The sequence below is a fragment of the Pleurodeles waltl genome, chromosome 3_1, assembly GCF_031143425.1.
Source record: "Pleurodeles waltl isolate 20211129_DDA chromosome 3_1, aPleWal1.hap1.20221129, whole genome shotgun sequence".
Lineage (NCBI taxonomy): Eukaryota > Metazoa > Chordata > Amphibia > Caudata > Salamandridae > Pleurodeles > Pleurodeles waltl.
In genome coordinates, this window is record NC_090440.1 from 1752610605 (window position 1) to 1752630080 (window position 19476).

A 19476-nucleotide genomic window follows, 5' to 3' on the forward strand; every position below is an offset into this window, starting at 1 on the left:
ATTACTGTCAGTAGACTAACTCTTCTATGTCAGCCGACCTATTAGTGATTTAGGATAGAGAGTTGAAAAAACAGAGCAAAATTCAGCCACTTAACCTCCGAACATGCTGATCTTTGGGGAGGGGTTTGGGTTAGGTGGTACACATAATACTTTAAATGATTAGTTGTATAAATGATAATAAGCTTGGCTTTCAATCAACTTATACTGTTAGCCCCTTTCTTTGAAACTTTGTTAAAAAATTGATTAACAAAACCAGGATATATGTTCATTTTAATTCGAGGGTGTGGCAGTGGGGGGTCTTCAGTTTATTTGGGTTCAACTTCTCTCCAAATATCAGCATTGTTCTTGATGTGCAGAATAATAAACACTTATACCTATGGAAAACTTTCATCTGGCTGTCCTGGAATACACACTGGCTAATAGTGATATCTGAAGACAGAACCTGGAATCCTGTGCCCCAGATGCAGGCTGTTCTTTCTCTCTTCCAATACATAACTTTCAATTTTACACTCTTTCCCTTTGATTTTGTATGCAAACTTTGTTAACTCTCCAAGAAACCTTCTTTCTTTTATTTTTTTGGTCCTCAGTTGCCTTTAGATAAAATAGATCGTAACCCGAGAGGTAACCATTTACCTTCTGAATGATTGCTGGCGAATATACCAGTGCAGAAAATAAGAAACAGTCTACAACGGTTCCCCTCGGCCAGTCCAGCTTAATCGCATGACCTCAGAGTTTGATTACCCTCTCTCCATACTGTGCAGTTTGATGATAACTGTACCGTAGACCTGTTTTAGCTGCTGCAGTCCTGATCCAACTTGCATATTTTATCTACTGCTTTCAGCTATGTTCACAATGTGGGGGAAAAAAGGTGTGGGGGGGGGGGGGGGGGTCGGTCGTGCCAGAAGCCAGTTGTTGCAAATCTCTCTCCTTGCAAGCAACATCATGTAAGCTAAAAGTCCCAAACAGAATCAGCAGAGGACCTCTATTTGACAACATGCAGTCTCTGAGAAGCTCCTATTTACGCCCTCCCCAAACTTATTCAACCTTCTCCTCCCCAGACCGGTTACAGCATGGTACTGATCCTTTGACAAATGTTGCCATCTTCAGCGACTAATAAAAGGGCTGTTGGTTTAATTGCATGGTAAAGGAGGCGTAGGGACTTTTGCCACGTAGGCTGCTCCTCTACTGGACATGCCTCTACTGGTAGGTAGCTATCCCATGTATGAAAAAGACTTTTTATTGTCCACTTCCACTTACTCCCAATACCAAATGGAAACTTATTTTCTTAAGGGTACAGAATCCTTTACCCACCACACTCCCAGCAATCCAAACATCTCACTTTTGCGTTGACCTCCATGAGACTAATTGCCAAAACTTTTACCACGAGACAGCAACATTTGTTTCTTTACGAGTGATTCCCGCGAGATTACCCCGATGTCCTTCCTTAGCTGCCCCCTTGAGATTTTACCTGCATTGATCAGGGCTAACTTAAGCTTAGACTGTAGGAAAGGAGGAGTACCTGGTGAATTCCAAATGGGGGTATGTTAGTAGTATGCCCGATGTTATTCAGATGTTATACCACACTGCTGCAAAAGTCCACAGGACCTTCAGCTGCACTTGTAAAAAAAAAAAAAATCTAGGTTCCCCAAATTTGTTCTCAAACTCATCCAGCCTAATGGACTCAGCATTGTTGCATTTATTACTCCCCCGCTAGACTTATCAGGGTTTGACAAAAGCATCCTACAATTTCTACATTGGAAGGATTAATAATATCCTTGTTAGATTCCCCTTGAGATGTTATTCTCTTTGTCAGATTTCCATTGACCAGGTTCTGTGCAGTTGGAGCCATATATAAGACCTTTATTCCAACAATGAATGCTGTCAGAAGATCAGAAATCTCTAAAACGTCCCATAAGTATGTCCAACAGACTGTCAACTTCCATTGTTGCATTGATGATGACTATGGCTAATGAATCTGAGTTAGCAATGGCCAAGTCTGCTGATGATATTAAAGGATGAGTAAGGTCATGCAGCTGCCTCCTGAGCACAAATCCTTTCTAATCAGGGTGTACAATGCCTCCAACCACTCTGGAGAGTCTGCTGGAAAGGATACCCACAAAAATCTTATAATCAAAGTTCAGTAATGAAATTGGATTACATGAATCGGCCTTCTTTGAGTTCTTGTTAGGTTTTAGAAGTAGGGTGACTATAGCTTCATTCCAAGATGAGGGGACAGCAGATCTCCCTGTCAGCAACTCATTAAATGGGTCTTTTCATGTAGGAATTACTGTACTTTCCAATACCTTGTAGACCTCACCCAAGAGGACATCGGGCCCACAGCCTTCCCCTTATGGGCTCGACTGAGTTGTATGTTGATTTCCTCCTCTGTTATGCCCTGCAAAAAAAGATTCTTGTTCCTCAATGGCCAGAGTTGGAAACTGCTTCCCCACCAGCTACTTCCTTAGATCCTGAGGATTGAAGCAAAGAACTCTTCAAACATTCTAAAAATACTTGCCTTTATCTCTTCTGGGTAATATGAAGTGTTGCCAGCTTCATCCACAATTAGGTCATCTAATAATGCCTGTCTCTGTCAGTTCTAACTTTCCAGGCTTGAAGCCAGCCACACTTCTTCATGTATTCAAAATGACTTAACCTACTTGCTTGCCTCTTCACTCTTTTGTTATTTTCAGTTACATGCACATAGATCTTCCACTTTTACAACAACCTTTTCTTACCCACCTCTGCTCTTTTGTCAGCAATTGGCCATATTAACACGTTCCATTGTCCTATTATATTCTTCAAACTTCCTATCATCCTAGCAGATTTTCCTCCCATTAATTACTCCCTGTTTGCGAAGGATACCACTGGCTCAGCCATTTAGACATCCCAAACTATCCTTAAAGGTGCTGTACCAATGTTGCAGATATAATAATATTTAGTCTCTTCTTGTAGTGCCTGTATAATGTCAGAGTCTAAAACTAATCTCCTATTAGCCTCCAGCTGGGACTAGTTTGCGTTTCCGGTATTCTTAGCTCTAGCAAAGTAGCTGAGCGGTCGGAGCAGTGCACTGGAGTATGCCTCATCTCCTTAATATTATATATCAGCGATCTGTCAACCAGAAAGTACTCAATCCTGTAAAGCTCCAGAATTTTGTCTTTCTTTCTAAAAAAGGTATAACCTTTTCTGTTAACCACCCTTGCACGCCACATGTCATGCAAAGCCAATTGTGCATCAAGGTTTTATAGCTTTCTTAACTCTTAAGGGCCTGTTATCCACCTCTTGGATGAAGTATCCATTTCTTCACTGATTACTGCAATAAAATCCCCACCAATCAGTACAGGAGAGGGGACATCCTCAAGGTTCCCACCCAAGGTACAGAGCTGAGAAATAATGTTGCAATGTGGGCCACAATGCCTGGTGCATGTGCGTTCCGCCCAACTGCCCACTTACCTATGACTCATCTTTCTGAATGATCGGTTCTAGACTGCACTATCCCTATACCTCATTTTTTCTTAATGATAATAGAGACACCCTTAGTGGATAAAGATTGTTCTGAACATAGCACCTGATGCTCCCATTATCGACTACGGAAAATTGCTTTACACTCTGGTGCTGCTAAGAGTGTTTCCTGCAGAATTATGATCAGAGCCAGGGGACTATCCGTCAGGTATCTACTAATCACATGTTGCTTCCTTCTGATGCAAAGACAGTTAACATTACAAGTAAGGATCGCCACTTCCCTCTTGTCTCTACCCATTCCTTCCATATTTCATCTGATGATCTCTCTCCTGCCTCCCAACCCTTTCTGGACAGCCAGTGTACATATATGACATGAAAATGGAAGAGAGAAGCCAGGACTACCTTACTGCTTCTTCTTGCATTCGGACAACACACCACATTTTAACATAGGAAAACATTTAAACAAAACTGTGAATGAGGATATTTTCTTCTTTTTCCCTCCTTTTCACCTATTTTACTCCCTACCCAGTGCCCTTCACAGGGGATCCCCTCCCCTCTGCCTACACTTCAACAGGCGTAGCTATTTATGCCTGCTCAGGTTCCTGCCCTAGGAGGAGAAATATATCTGCTCTTAGTGCTTCACCTCCTATCTCAAGCCGCTAAAAAAGTAGAAAGGAAAACATAACAACAAACTCTGTATTGCCTAGTGGCAATACTAACAAACAGAAATGAGGCTAAAATGAGTTGTCTGGGAAGTGGGGCAGTGTGGGTCATGAGCGGGGGCAGGGAACCACAGAGGGGTCTTGTACTATCAACCACCATTCTTTGGTACTCTCCTTACCCCCACTTCCCCTCAGCGAGCCCCCTTTCTCCTATGCCGAGCTCTGTATTTTCTTGCTGAGGTCATCAGCCTGCTCTGTTCTCCTTACATGATGAATTTCATTGTTATACATGATTTTGGACATGGTCGGGAACCTCAGCTGCTCCCTATCCCCTAGCTTCTGTACTTCTCCCATTTTCTGGCGAAGCTCCCACTCTCTTTGTTCATTGACTCTGCAGATGCCAGATCTGATGGCATGTGTATAGTCCAGCCCCTCCAAACTCCTGTTCCTCAATGGTAGACTGAAGATCAACTCCTTTGTGCTATATGATAACGGGGTCAATCAGATCGTCCTAGGCTTTCTACAACCCTCAGACTTCTTGAAGGGGTCTTTATAGGTTCTCTATATTTTCTTTTCCAGATCAACATCATCTCTACCCTGCAGTACCCCGCTCATTCAGTAGATTGTTGACAAAACCCCTTAAGCCATTATCCTCTGCATCCTCCAGGATGTGTAGAATTCTAAGATTATTACTTTTGTAACAGTTTTCCAGTCTTTCAATATCATCTTGGAGATTCTGGTACTATCTTAAGCACTCCTGATTCAGCCAAATTGCACTTGACCACCTCATCCAACACTTCCATATTTGTCTCCTGCTTCTAGACCAATCATATTCATCACCCAGTTTTCCCTCAAGCACTTGACAAACCTTCTGGGTGCCCTTTTGGTTTGACTAGGATATTCCAAACTGCCTTTGTAACCTGATGGATGTCTAAAAGTATCAGCTCCACTGAAGATGGGTTGGGAAGCTAGGTGCCTGCTGCTGGAGTGGTTGAGGTATTGTCTTCCTGACTGAGATGCATTCTTGACTGACCAGGAGAGCTAGTAGAGCCCGTGGCACTTCCTTCATTGTCAGATGCGCTAGCAAGAGATACCTCTTCTTTTCAAATTTACTTAACCACTGGAAATCTGGTTTCCCGACATAGGCACCACCAGTTATATGTCAGAAAATAGACGCCAGAATTATAGTGCTACACAAATATCATAGCCAAAATAATGGATTTTATTCAGGTGTGTATGTGTGTGTATATATATATATATATATATATATATATATATATATTTATGTTTAGATTTACTATTGTAAACTCCACATCGAAGATACACATTGTGAAGGTAAATGTAGTGCTAACTATTGTAAACATTTATTTCTCTATATACACTTACCTGCACTATATTCTGGTTGTCAGTGCTTTTGCAGCACATGATTCAGAACTCAGTATTCCCCTCCAAAACCAGCCCAGACTTTATTCACCTGGAAGCAGATCTCTTTCTGTGATTCTATATGGTGTTAAACTGTACAAGAGTCCGCTTATTTCTTGAAGCAGTGAGTACATATACCATATGGCTATCACTGTTTCTCACACAAATCTGTTGTAGCCTTCAACCCTAGTATCCAGTCTAGTACCTCCCTTGTGATGCCCCTTTCGAAGAAATTACACATACACTGCTGACTGCATGCCGTATTCTGGCCCCTATAACAGAAGGGTAAATCGTTGCACAGTTAACACCCTCTGCATGATCAGGTACATCCCTACACATGGCGAGGTAATGTGCATTTTCTACTCCGCCCTCCTCCCCCCAATGGATGTGGGTACCTCCTCTATCTCTAGCAACATTAATCCAGATCTACACATATTCAGGGCTGCCGTACAATAAATGATGATGCAGTAACTATATAATGGTGGCAGGTAAAATATACGTTCCTCCTAAGTACCTCCAGGGTTCATTGGATTCGGGGAGGTATGCCTGAAATTTCGATCTGAAAGATCAATTGCTGTGGTCGGGATTCTTTAGGAGTGTCTTCTTACTGAAACACCAGTGAACTAGGTTCTCACCCACAAGGTTGGAGTTCTCAGTGGACACTCCCAGTGCATTGTTTAGTTAGTGCTTCTCTGGGTTCGACAACTTCTTTCTGTCCTCTGCACATTAGAAGAATTGGCAGCAGATGCAGAGGGTTGTGGTGAATTTGCTACCAGTGGCTTAGATGAGCCACCGTTTCACCTGGTGCTTGGCCACCCAGCACTTGACATCTCTTTGATCCAGTCGTACCTTCAGGTGGAGATCCTGCTCCTGTCCCTTCCACTCATGCTGGGTATGGCAGTGCTGGGGCCCATGGCCTTCCCAGTTGATAATGTCTGTGAGCCCACTGTAAATTTTCTCAAAAACCCTGCTCTAATTCACACTCACAAACGTTCTACTCAGTATGGTATCCTAGCACATAGTGACCACCAGTCATACAATATAGTCTTTGCCAATCATCGTGTAATAATGTACATTAGCACTGACTGCATCATTCTCTTTTCTTGAAGGAGATACATGTCAACTTCCATCAAGGCCACCAAGTACATGACTTGCCATGTGTTCTGCAGGGTGCTGCATCTACTTCAGTAACACAGCTCCCTGCATTCATACGCACTAACAGGATGGGACGGTCGTTATATGTCACCTTCAAAATACCTAATGCTGATGATGTTCATAGAGACTTCTTTTCACTGAATTTGTTATGGTTTTAGCCACAATTGACAGAATAAATAAAGGGAGATAAGAATCGCCTATTTCCGAAGATACTGCATGTATCTGGAGTTTGCAAAAGGAAATGTATCATAGCATTTCTTAAGAATAGATATGCCTTGAACTAATAACTGCATATAAACATGGTGTCCAGTCCAAACTAAAATGAAGACCTGATTTTCAAGACATTCTAATTAAAAAAGAAAAAAGAATTGTAAAAAAAATAAACTTGGGCAAAGCCAGATTAAAGGCCGTACTGCAAAAAGTGTTGAAACGTAGTTGTGACTAAGCACCACTCAACCACGATGTGTTGTGGCAGTGTCACTTGAGGTCAGGTGTACAACCTTTCGCTTTGCAACACGCAATTTGCGGTCCTTTTGGAGTCGCAAAATAAAATGTACAACAGTGTTAAGTACACTGTTTGCTACTCCCAGTGGGGTTGCAAATGACCTACCTCATCAATATTTATGAGGTAAGTCGCAGTGTGCGACCCCATTCAGAATGGCCACACTCACAGGGATAGTGGCCTTCTGGAATCCATGGGACCACTGTCTGCTCTAAAAAAAAAAATTTTCACTACCATTCACAAAGGAGAAGGGGTCCCTCAGGGACCCCTTCCCGTTTGCGAATGGGTTAACACCAATACCAAATTGGTGTTAACCCATTCTCAAAAGGGAAAGGGCTTCCCCTTTACGAATGGGTTAACACCAGTTTCAAATTGGTGTTAACTGCAATTGTTTTGCGACCGCCTTCACGGTTGCAAAACAATCATACATACCATTCAGATTCTGCATTTGGAAGGGACGCCCTGAATACATCCCTTCCTAATACTGAATCCCAAACCCAAATTGCGATTCGGTAACAAGTTACCGAATCGCTATTTGGCCTTTGTATATCCCCAAAAACATTTTTCTATTCGCAAACGGGCTGATTCTACGAATCAACCCGTTACTAGAAAATTCTCTGTATATGTGGCCCTGAATGTAGAAGCACAGAGTTTAGCCTCATCTAAACATTTCATTATATAATATGGCTTTGTGCTTTTGTGTATGCTGTGCATTTTAATGCATTTAATAAGTGTGTTACTACTGATTTCTATGCAGAGTTGAGTTGGTATTTTATTACTGAATGTCAGGGATGTTCATTTAAGTTTGTTCTTAGCCTGTCCGCAGCTTTGTGTTTCCCGCCTTTTTGTAGTGTATTAAGGTTTTTGTTATTTTTTTTCTGTAAGTATAATTGAAAGCATACAGCAAACATTTATTTAACTTAAATAACTTCTTCCCTAGGGGCTGGTTCTGGGGCTATGAGGAAACAAGAGGTTTGAATGTGAGCTGTCTGTCAGTTCAAGGATCAGCATCCGTAATGGCGTCTGTCCTTCTGCAAAATACATCTGCACGGTAAGCTTCAGTTTCCTACATAATCTGACCGGGGTACAACCATCCACCTTCATGGGCCTTGACCTCACTCTGCTTCGGTGTGGTGGGGCCTGTCACCTGGGGAGCCATAGTCTATTAGATAAAATTAGATTTTTGTTTTCGAATTCTTTATTGTGGGTAATTTTCATTATTTCTATAACTATCAGTTCTTGCATCATGTTTACATTTTTGGTGACTTTTTAAATTAAAATCTTTTTTGTTTTAAAACTAGTTTGGACATTTTGACTGATTGCTTATCTGTCATGTTGTCCTGGTGGTGCTATTCATGTAACTGGTCCAATATTCTCTGGGGAAAGCCTTGCTGCTTGTGTCACACTACAATTGTTAAGGCTTGATGCTCCACACAGAAATCGGTTTAGTTCTAGGCACTGCATTTTGTTGGTGCTGAACTACAGCTCATACTAAGACTGAGGCACCAACCCCCACTTAAACTATCCTTTTTCTACCGAAATAAAAATTGCCTTAAATCACTATAAGGAAAAACATTGTCCCGGTGGTTCCATGTAATACACTGCCTATAAAAAAAAAAAAAAAGAATAGGCAGTTGCAATAGTAATTCATTTTGTTTGATTTGCCCTTTATATAAATCATTGAGAAAAAGAAGAATCCTAATGATCAGGAGGAATACTTAATTTAGAGGTGCATGAATTATGAATGTTATTGTGGCCCCCATTGGCCTTTCTGTGTGTAGCTTGGTAAAAGAGGATAGATCGAATATTGTATAAGCTTGACATTTTTTACCTCAAAAGGAGTCGATAAATGCTCACGAGTCACAGTATGTAGTGGTTAATGTGTGAGGAGTTGCCTAAGTTCTGCAGAGAATTATTAGTGCAAGTGACAAACACCCAGGAAAATGTGGTAGACACTGAACATTAGTAAAATGGGATCAGATGAAGGCTCATTAAGGCACAATGAACACTGCATACCCTCATTCATGACATAACCTCAGAAGGACAGAGGAATGAAGATCTTCCTAGAGTCCTCGTGGCATGATGCTCCATAAATAAACACAGATTGAGTGAGCCATGATAAACCGGTAATGAACAGCAGTCTTACCATTCCCTGGAATATCAGTTAAAATTGAGGATTAATTGGATCCCTTTAGTGAGAAAGTTATTGTTTGTGGGGTGTTAACTTCTTTAAGACTTCCATTCTCGTTACCTCAGCTGTCCCAAATGAGCTTTTAACTATGTGCAATAGTTCAGTTCAGGAGAGGTATGAATGGCTTCTTTTACTAATTGAGAAGAAGAAATCCCCATTGTGATCCCAATATTTGTCCGTCTGCCCAGTCAATAAAAAGGTTACCACAGATACTGCAAACTGACACCTCCAATTAGGTGCCCTGTTAATTTGTTTAATCAACTTTCAGTGAAGAACAATGGCAGAAATGTTTCTATTTGCTTTTATAAGGTGTGGTGCTAAACGTTTTTGAGGCACTGACCATAACTACTTCATGATTTTGCAGATCAGTGATGGTCGATCGAGCCGAAAACCTGCTGCATGATCACTATGGTGGTAAAGACTATTGGAATGTGAGTATTTTGTAAGAATATTGTTTTCCTGTTCGTTTAACATGTTTTACACTTGCACAGCAGTTTCCACAAGCTTTTCTCAAGGCTGGACCCCCATTAGTTGGTCAACTTAGCAAAATCGGTTTTTGAACAAAGAAGTTACGTTTGCTACTGATGTTCCAGAGAGACTGATGTGTCCACATATTTGCTTGTCATCAAGTGTGCTGGCAGCAGTACTAAAGTGTGTATGTTGGCTGGTTCAATGGGCATATTTTCCTGTCTTATGTTAATATACTGATTTGCTTTTCAATTATTTCAAGCAGTGGAGGCTTGCGTTTTCACTGTAAAGGATGTAAGTTGCAGCTCTGAGTTGTGAGGGATTTATTGGAAAATATCCATCCACCTTCCACTACACGACCAAAGGGGCTAATTTAACCACACTTAAGTGGTAAAAATACTCATAGATTATCTTTTTTGTCTTTTGTGTGTGTTTGCAAACTTTTTTCTATTTCTCTGTTGAAATTCTCCATCGGGACTACATGAAAAAGGTGCAAATTTAACCACACTCAAGTGACATAAATATTCATAGATGGTGTTTTATTTTCTTCTGCGTGGATGTTTGCAAACTTTTTATTTCTCTTGTGAAATCCTCAAACGACTTTAAGTTACAGAATGGGCTCTAAAATAATTTTTAACATTTTAACATTGAAAAGTAATTCTATATATATATATATATATATATATATATATATATATATATACACACATCCCTTGCTGTTGTTGTCCGTCCTCGACTTCACTGGGACAGGAAGTTAAGCCATCCTCAAGTTGCTGCTTCCTCTAATCCCAAGAGAACAATGCAACACAGTGAGCAAGTTGGACGTGCCTCCTTCAAAAAAGGTCTAAACAGTTGAAATAACTATACATTGTAGGGTATGCATTCCCCTTTCAGCAACAACACTAAATACATCAAACCCACCATCAAGCTGGAAACAAATTCAAACCAAGGTTCATCATCTGACCATTGTAAACGCAGATGCCACCTCGAGTAGACTATCTTTCTGTTTTACAATTTTCTCAGTCCAGAATGCTGTCGCACAACTCATACACTCAGTCTTTCTCCCAATTGGAATACAAAAGGACCTCATCCTCTTCCTAAAGCTCTGGATGGAAGCAGCACTCTTCGATCTCACTCTACAGTCATTGACCAAGATAAGAGCTACACATGCCTGCTAGATGGATGCATTTGTCCGCAGTTATATAAAGAACTTTTAGTAGTACAACAGCCCATCACTCCAAACCGCTGATGTCCTCTCTTCTTGTTGTTTGAGTCAATTGTTGCACACTGTATTTTTGTGCCTTAAAGCCAAAAAAGCATCATAATTTTGCCTATATTTTTTGTGATGTGTTGGTTCCTTTGTCTGTTTTTTGTTTCTGCATAAATAGTGTATACCTACATCTTTAATATTTCTGGAAGATTATCAGTAGCTCCTCACAGGATTTGTCTGCTTCTTAATTTGCTGGTCACAGGTTTGCTATGTCTGTGGCGGGTTCTGGTTATTCCATGATTGCTGGAGAGCTTCATAGATCCCCTTTAATTGTTTACAATCGCTGGTTTGTATTATAGGTCCCTGTTGCTCGTACAGTGAAAATTTTAAAGAGGTACAACTGTTGTGTGGTATTGTTTTGCTGTAGGGATATTACTCGGGTGTCCCTGTGCCTTTTTTTTTAAATGTGTATTGTTTAACGTGGTCGAGAAAAAGAAGAAGCTGTATCACGGTTATGAAAAATGATCTGTAAGAAGGCTTAAAATTGAGTAACTATTTTTAACGTTTTTGCAGTCAGGCTTAATCCTTTTTCCACAGTATTCAAAGTCATGCCACACACACGTTGAGCATCACGCTGTAGGAATGAGAATAAAGTTATTGAAATGAGTATGGTCTTTGTTGTTCTTGATGAGCTCGGTGAAGATGACCCTTTATCTCCTTCCTTGCCTGTCATTAGCTGTATGCTTCATTAGTAGTAGTTCATTCACTACACTGAGAACGTGAAAAAGTCAGAAAGAAGCTTTAGAGAGGTATATCCAAAAGAGAGAAAGAATGAGAAAGAGACACATTACATAGGGTTATTATTGGATAAGAGGTACTTCCCAATCTTTCAGCAGGCCGTGTCCATGCCACCTTTTGATATTTCTAAAAGTCATGGAAGTCATTGCAGCTAGTGCATTTGGTTAGTTCAAACTTGAGGATTTCATAGTGTATGCCTCAAATGTAAACGAGCTTCAGGTGGGTTTATTGAGATTTCAGATTGCCCATTCGTGTTGTTTTTATATGCTAAATAGATCAAGTGTAGTGTTGGCTCTGCTGCTGTGCTATGATGCCTCGGGCCTGCTTAGTACATTACTTATTCTGATACATGTTGTGGCACATGCCCCTGAACCCGCTCATGCTTTTGTTGTAGCTGAAAAATCTGCAGTCTTTTTGGAACTCCCACTCACTGCATTGTGCTATGCCATTATTGGCTGGATCGGCCCTGCCGGATAGTAGCTAGTATAAAAATTGGAATCTTTGCCTTAAAAAAATATGTTGTTGTTGCTCAAGGTGGGTCTAGTGTTAGTGGTGGGAGGAGATATTAATTTTCGTTATGAATAAGAGGTAGGACAGAACTAGGGAGAGCACGGGGCTGGACCAGGGAACTACTTGGCTGGGAAAATATATGCCCGTATTGAAATTCGGGAATCTGTGGAAGGAATTGAATAGAGGAGTTAGGCAGTTTTCTTTCTTCTCAGGACCAATAAAACACATGCAGCACAAGGTTATATAGTAACACCAGTTCCATAGACCTATAGTTTCACTAATGCAACTTTCCTAGCAAGGGTGTGTCAGGTCATTCACCATTAAGGGGCACCCTGTTTCCCATGAGGGTGGTAAAGGCAGAGGGCTGAAGGCTTAACCAGTGCATTATAAAAGATAAAAAGCTGATTACCTCTGTTGAACAGACCACAGAGTAATATTCTGAAGGAAAAAATGGTTATGGGTTAAATCAGAGGTAACTATATGGGAAGCATACAAAACTGTAGTGACAGGATAGGTAATATTGCTGGCAGTGAGAAAGAGGATGAAAATTTTGAGGATAGCCAGAAGACAAAGATAGACATTTAGATTCTTGAAAAACGTGTAATGCAAGCCCCATCAGAAGAGGAGCCACAGACTTAAGCTTAATAGAGGGATATAGCACGACATTGGAAAATGAGGCAAACAATATGTATCTAGCATTGCACAACAGACTCTGACGTAGGGAACAAGAGGGGGAAACTATTAGCATGGCTTACTAAGCATGAAGAGGGCAAAAGGTAGGTCTGAGCGGAGGTGAACAAGAGGAGGAAAAAAAGAGGATGGACAACACAAAAATTGCTGAAGTATTTGCTGGTTACCTTCATGCTGTGTATTGCTGGCTGTTCCGATATTTATCATGCTTCAATCGATGTATTCATAAGGGGCTTGACTATTCCACAACTGGTATTAGCACATATGGATGCCTTAGAGGTGGACATTACTACAGGTGAAATCTATGATGCAGTAGTGCAGCTAAAGAGAGGGAAACCACATGGCTCAAAAGAGTTACCTACTGGTAGAATTATTTAAGACTTGCTAGTAAATTAATAGAAGCCCCGAAATGCATGTATGAAAAGGAAAAGGAGGGGACCCTGCCTCCAGTGGTTATATTACTGAAACCGGGTAGGAACCCCGATGAGTGTTTATCTCATAGGCCCATTTCTCTGCTACATATGGAAAACAAGATACTAGCAGAGGTACTTATAAACAGATTATAGAGGGTGGTGGGAAGCTAAGTACATTCTCATTGGTCAGGCTACATGCTGACAAGATTGACAAGACACAACCTCAGATAATTGCGCTGCATACTGGAAATGGTATGCAGAGTGACAAACTCAACAGTGGTCTTGTCCTTAGTCCTAGAAAGTACCTTTGTTTCTTTAGAATGTCCCTTCTTAGTCAAAATACTCTAGGGAATGGGAATCAGGCAAAAAATATATATTTGGTTGAACTACTCTATGAAACGCCACTGGCAAGTGAATGAGTCAATGTCAAGGGCATTCCAGCTGGAGTGGGTGAGAAGGCAGGGCTGACCTTTCTCAATAACTCTGCACTAACGATAGAACCACTGGCTTGGTGGATAAGGGAAGACCCCTTGATAACAAGTCTTAGATGGACACAGGGTTGTAAGGACCACATATTGCTGTATGAAAATGACTTACACTTGGCGGTCCAAGAAATGTCACTTGAACGAGTTTTGCAGATCAACGAAGTATATGGCCAATGTTCAGGGTTTATTGTGAACTAGAAAAAATCTGTCTGGCGCCAGGTGACTGAGGGGTTCCACATTAAGGACACTGAAATGCCCACTGCAAGAATACTTATCACTAATGATAGCCATCTTTTTACAGACAAACTTAAAATTCATTTGTAAAATATTTTCTCAGCATGTGGAACACTTGAACAAAATTGCACTGTCACTGTTGGGCTGAGCAGCCATGTTCAAAATTATCATCATACCTGCATTTTTGTATATGCAGCAAAACGCACCATTTTGGATCTCTGAGGACTTACTTCAACAGATGTAATAACACAACCCTACTGTGTTTCACCAAGCATTTCATGGGAAACACTAAGGAACGAAGTGTAGAAGATATTATTGGGCTTGATTGGTTGTTTGACTTGCAGCAAGAGTCCTCATTCTGACTGCGCCGGGATGCAGTGGGCCCACGAGGATTTGTTCCTTGGCTATACAACACTGAAATTCATCAGCAATTACAAGCACCAACACAGACAGTTATTAAACAATGACAGACGGTCACAGCACAGATAGATTGGAAAAGAAGGTTAACTGACACTAGAAACAACACTCTGAGAAAGTGGTACACTCAAGGAAGTAGGCTATCTATACGGATTTATAAAAACGGGGCACTATAGGTATCAGTAAGATAGGAGACTTGTGTGCACAGGAAAGATTAAAACATTTGAAGAGCGCCAGATTAAATCTGAACTATCAAATATTAAAAAATACAAATACATGCCATTGAAGCGCGCACTAGCATGGCACCAAAAAGCAATGGAAGACTTAGAGGTTTGTTCCTCTATAGAATATAAAGTGCCACCCTTTACAGCGCAAAATATGGAGCTATCCCAAATATTTAGAACGCCCTTCACAACGGTATCACACTGGGAAACATACGCTAACAGTGAGAAGAAGAAATAGGGCACATTGATGACAGAGTGGAAAGAGGTCTGCAGACATCCCACATTGGTGGCAATACGATCTGGATTCCAGTTGGTACAGTTACAGATACTATATAGAGTATACTATACAAAAACTTAAATGAGGAACTTTGGTGGAGTTAATGATGAAATATGTCTGAAAAACTGCTGTTAACCAGGTACCTTTATCATATTATCTGGCAATGAACCAAAGTTTCTGAATTCTGGAAAGAGGTTAACAAATGCATAGGAGAACTATGGGACTCAGACCTGGAGTACCCCTCTAGAACAGGAATATTGGGCATACAGTATAGAGTGGCAACATACTACCCAAATACCAAAAAAACATTAATGATACAGGGCATATGGTGGCAATGTAGGATATAGCTAGAAAATTAGGACGGCTGTAACTACCGACTTTACGGGATGTAAAACCACCATGGGATGATGTATGATGGCTGAAGTGTATGTGTGTGAGAGCAGGGGTTTTCCAAATATTTTTTTTTTTAATGGGATAAGTGAAGTTCAGTATATGGAATGGAATAGGTGAGGGATGGATTGCTGCCATTACTAAGTATAATGTAATGAACGAGCCCAAAGATACGCTACGCATATGATGTAAACCGGGTTGTATACCTACTAGAGATGGTGTGTGTGTGACTGAAATGTTTTTGGGCAATGTTATCTTTTTATGTTTAATGAAAAACAGTAAAATGTTATTATAAATAGTGCATTATCTACTAAAAGAATTTGAACTATTGCAACAAACCAACGCACTCTAAATACATTGTACTTTTTTGGTGATTTCTTTGTTTTGTATGTATAATGTAGTCAATTTGACATAAAAAGCTATTCTCAAATGTCTTCCCTGGTGCTGTATTTCACTATGCAGCTTGCATGGATGGTGTTTGTTTGCCATTCCTGCACTGCATGCTTAGAGCCCAACACTTTCAAAGTAAAGATTGCTGTAACAACACTGCCTCAGATCACCACCTTTCCACATTCTGCTGTGAGAACTCGGCTCAGTGTTTCTTGCTCATAGACATCCTTGGGAGCTCAGTGTCTTAGTATGTGCTGCTCTAAATACTTTTTCTAATTGATGCATCTTTGCTGGGAGTTTTCATGAAGCTTCCAAGAAGAGTCTTCACTCAGTGTTCTTGCCATTTTGCAGACCCGACGTAGCATGGTCTTTGCTAAACACTTGCGAGTGGTGGGAGACGAATTTCGAGCAAAGTATCTGGACTCTGATGATGATAAGGACAAAACACCTTACAATGAACTATGGAAACAGATGAAGGTAAGGCTTTTATCCCATTCCAGGCAGCAATTTTAATTGTTTTTCTATGTGTGGTCAGTAAAAGGTGACTGACAGTGCTTGTGTAAGGTCAATGAGAAGCTCATCTACTGCATATTCTTGTCAATTAGAAGCCTCTCAGATTTATTGAAATGGTCCTTAAGGGAGCAACTCTTGCCTTTGCATATATGCGACTCAAGTATATTTATATGGTTTTTCAGTGGTACAACTCTTGTTTATGTTCAAAGGTCTGTAATATGCAGCACTGTTGGCTATCTTGTTTATGGTCTACAGGAACTACGTCTGCTTGTGTATTGTTACATGGGCAGTTGGATATGTTCTCTTCTGTGTGTTTGTGTGGACTGTCGGCGGTACCAATCTTGTAGTGTTCATGTGGTCAAAACACAATGCTGCTCTTGTGTAAGTTCATGTGGCTTTGTAGTTGTTCTGCTTTTCAGTATGCTCATATGGTCAGTCATAGGCAGCACTCGGGCCGTTCTTTTGTTTACACGGTTAGGGGAGGCATTTCTTGCCACTGTCTAATATTAATATAGTCATTAAAATGCCTCTGCTTTATAGAGAGCCTGGATGTAAAGTGCGCTATAAAAAATATTTTACAGTTCATGCACATTTTGCAAATGTGAAGCCAGTCAAATTCAGATGCTGATTATTTTTTTAATGCAGCTTACATGATATTTGTGATATGTCTTCATTAGCTAAAATGTAGATCGTCTGCTCTATGAAGGTTTTTATTTTTGTTATATGAAGCAATTGTAATTGGAATTCTGTTTGAAAAAGAAAATGATTTGTGCACGTCAAGCTCCCCAAGGCTGGTAAGAGGAAAAACGAAGTGAATACATTTGTTTTCGGGTAGACACTCCTCTTTGTGGAGGTGGCAGTAGGGAAGGATTTCCTACTCCTTGCAGGGACCAAGTAGAGCCAGAGCTGTTTTGTCATTTTTTAGAGGACTCCACTGACGAGAAGATGAGCTTCCAGCTAAGAAGAGCAACGTTTCGACGAGGTCATGTTAAATTCTCAGGTTGTAGCACCAACATTAAGTACAACACTAGCTGCCGTAAATGTAAAAATACATTCTAGAAAAGTTTCTTTTTGTGTTGCTTGCACATGATGCAGGGCAACCATCAACTGCAGGAGAAGCAAATCCTATTGTACACTAGAGTCTCCTTAAAGCAACATTTCGGCAAGACCTTACTCACGTACACCCCGGAATCACCACACGTACAGTCTTCATACAAGACAATTTGGCTATTAAGAAATTGTGTACCAATGTCATTCTGTTGTGCTGCTGCTTGATGTCAGTTACACAACGACAGAGGAGGAATGTTAAAACTTCTGTTGACCAGAGGTGTGAAGAGTCACTCGTACGAAATGCTAGTGGTTTGACGTCTTAATGATCATGTGATTATACAAGAACAAGCTTGTTCCCTCAAAAAGGATTTACATTTTTTTCTTCTGTGCCATGAGGGGAAAGCTCTAAACATGTGCTGCATTTTTTTAACATGCTTATTTTATTGGCATTTCAAAACAAATAAGTCACATCTTGTATTTTCCAACCGATGCACATAACTAGTAACTGCTGATTCCCTTAATTACAGTACAGTGGATCACATGTGTACATCCTATTTTTAATAGATCAATTATACATAGTGTGTGCAGGTTGGTGCAGTGGAATCTTTGGCCAAGTTAGGGTTGGGGTGATGTAGGTCATGCAAGAGAGTGTTGCGGTCTGCCATTGCATCCAAATTAATTGTGCCAAATGTAATGAACTTAACCAACTTAAAACTTTAAACTTGCCCTTGAATTGGACACTTCTTGGTAATCAAATAATCAGCACCGTAGTTATGGTGTAACCACTGTACATCACCAGTAATAGGGTCTAGAGAGGGCACTCGAAGGATACGGGTTGACACTGAATACACAGCTGGTCAGCTGTCTATAGTGGTTGATGTAAGAACTCCATCGTCTAGAACATCATTGTCTGTTGGTTTACTCCGCTGTCACTCCCCGTGATTCTTCCCGCATCGGACTCCTCTCCCGAGCCTAAGGTCTCCCAGTTGTCGACCACTTCTGTCCACAATGGGGCTATTGGCCTGCGCCTAATCCCTCTACTCTCCTCCCTCCACAGGGCCCTCTCCTCTGCTCTGGCCCAACATGTCACATCTGTCATCCACGTGATCAGGCTGAGTCCTTTTTTTGGTTTCCAGGCCAAAGATACCCTCTGTTTAGCTAGGTCTATGGGCAGGTCCACAAATCTATTGCCAATTTGTGAGGCGCTAATGAATTCTCAAGTCACCTATGCAGCGCATGGTTGATTCGTTTTAGGACCCCGTCCCAGAATTTCTGAAGTCCTGGGCATCCCCAGGTCATATGGCTGAAGTCTGTGCTGTGCATAAGGCAGAGGGGGCAGCCTGGTAAGGCATGGTGTAAGGTAAGTCCAGTGGGTCTAATTATATTGAATATATTTTAGTTGTGTATTACGGGATAACTTAGGTGCGTTTGCTAAAATCTTGCTCCATTCAGTGTCTGTGAGGGCCCTATTCAGGTCTGTCTCCCATTTGGCCCGGAGGGCGTTCAGTAGTCTATTTACTATCCTGTTCAAAGTTCTGTAGAGCCAGGAGACGAGGTGGGAGCCCCCTCCAAAGATAGCATGGTCGGAAAGACCACATGTGTACTAGGTTCCTCCAACGGCATGGCCCCAGAGGGTCCCGTATAACCCTCACCACCACTTCATATGTCAGGAATTGTCTCTGAGGCAATCTTATTTGGTCCACCTGATCACCTAATGGGATTAACATTCCCTGTAACTCGTAACTTTGTATTCCTGCATTTGTCCAATCACAAAGCCGGTCCGTTGTGAAGCAGGAGCCATGGAAGTGTTCTTCGCCAGTTGTCAAGGGCCACCGATAGCAATATGCCCGGTCTGGGGCCCCGAAGGCTGGGTCGAAGTATTTTGGGCAGGAGTCTGCTCTGGATCAGATCGCCATAGTCGGAAGTTATTTCTGAGAGGTCCACCCCACCGAGCCACCGTGTAGACTATTGGAGCTGAGCTGCCAGATAATAAAGCTCGAAGTCAGGTACCCCAAG

At 41.2% G+C, this 19476-nt stretch overlaps 1 protein-coding gene across 1 annotated transcript in view; it reads left to right on the plus strand.

The window, feature by feature from the left end:
* POFUT2 (protein O-fucosyltransferase 2) overlaps positions 1 to 19476 on the plus strand; it is an 81225-nt gene that overhangs the window by 19329 nt on the left and 42420 nt on the right. The window contains exons 4-6 of the mRNA XM_069225698.1: positions 8141 to 8251; positions 9756 to 9822; positions 16249 to 16374. Of these exons, the coding sequence (XP_069081799.1) occupies positions 8141 to 8251; positions 9756 to 9822; positions 16249 to 16374 (304 nt within the window). The remainder of the gene's footprint in view (positions 1 to 8140; positions 8252 to 9755; positions 9823 to 16248; positions 16375 to 19476) is intronic.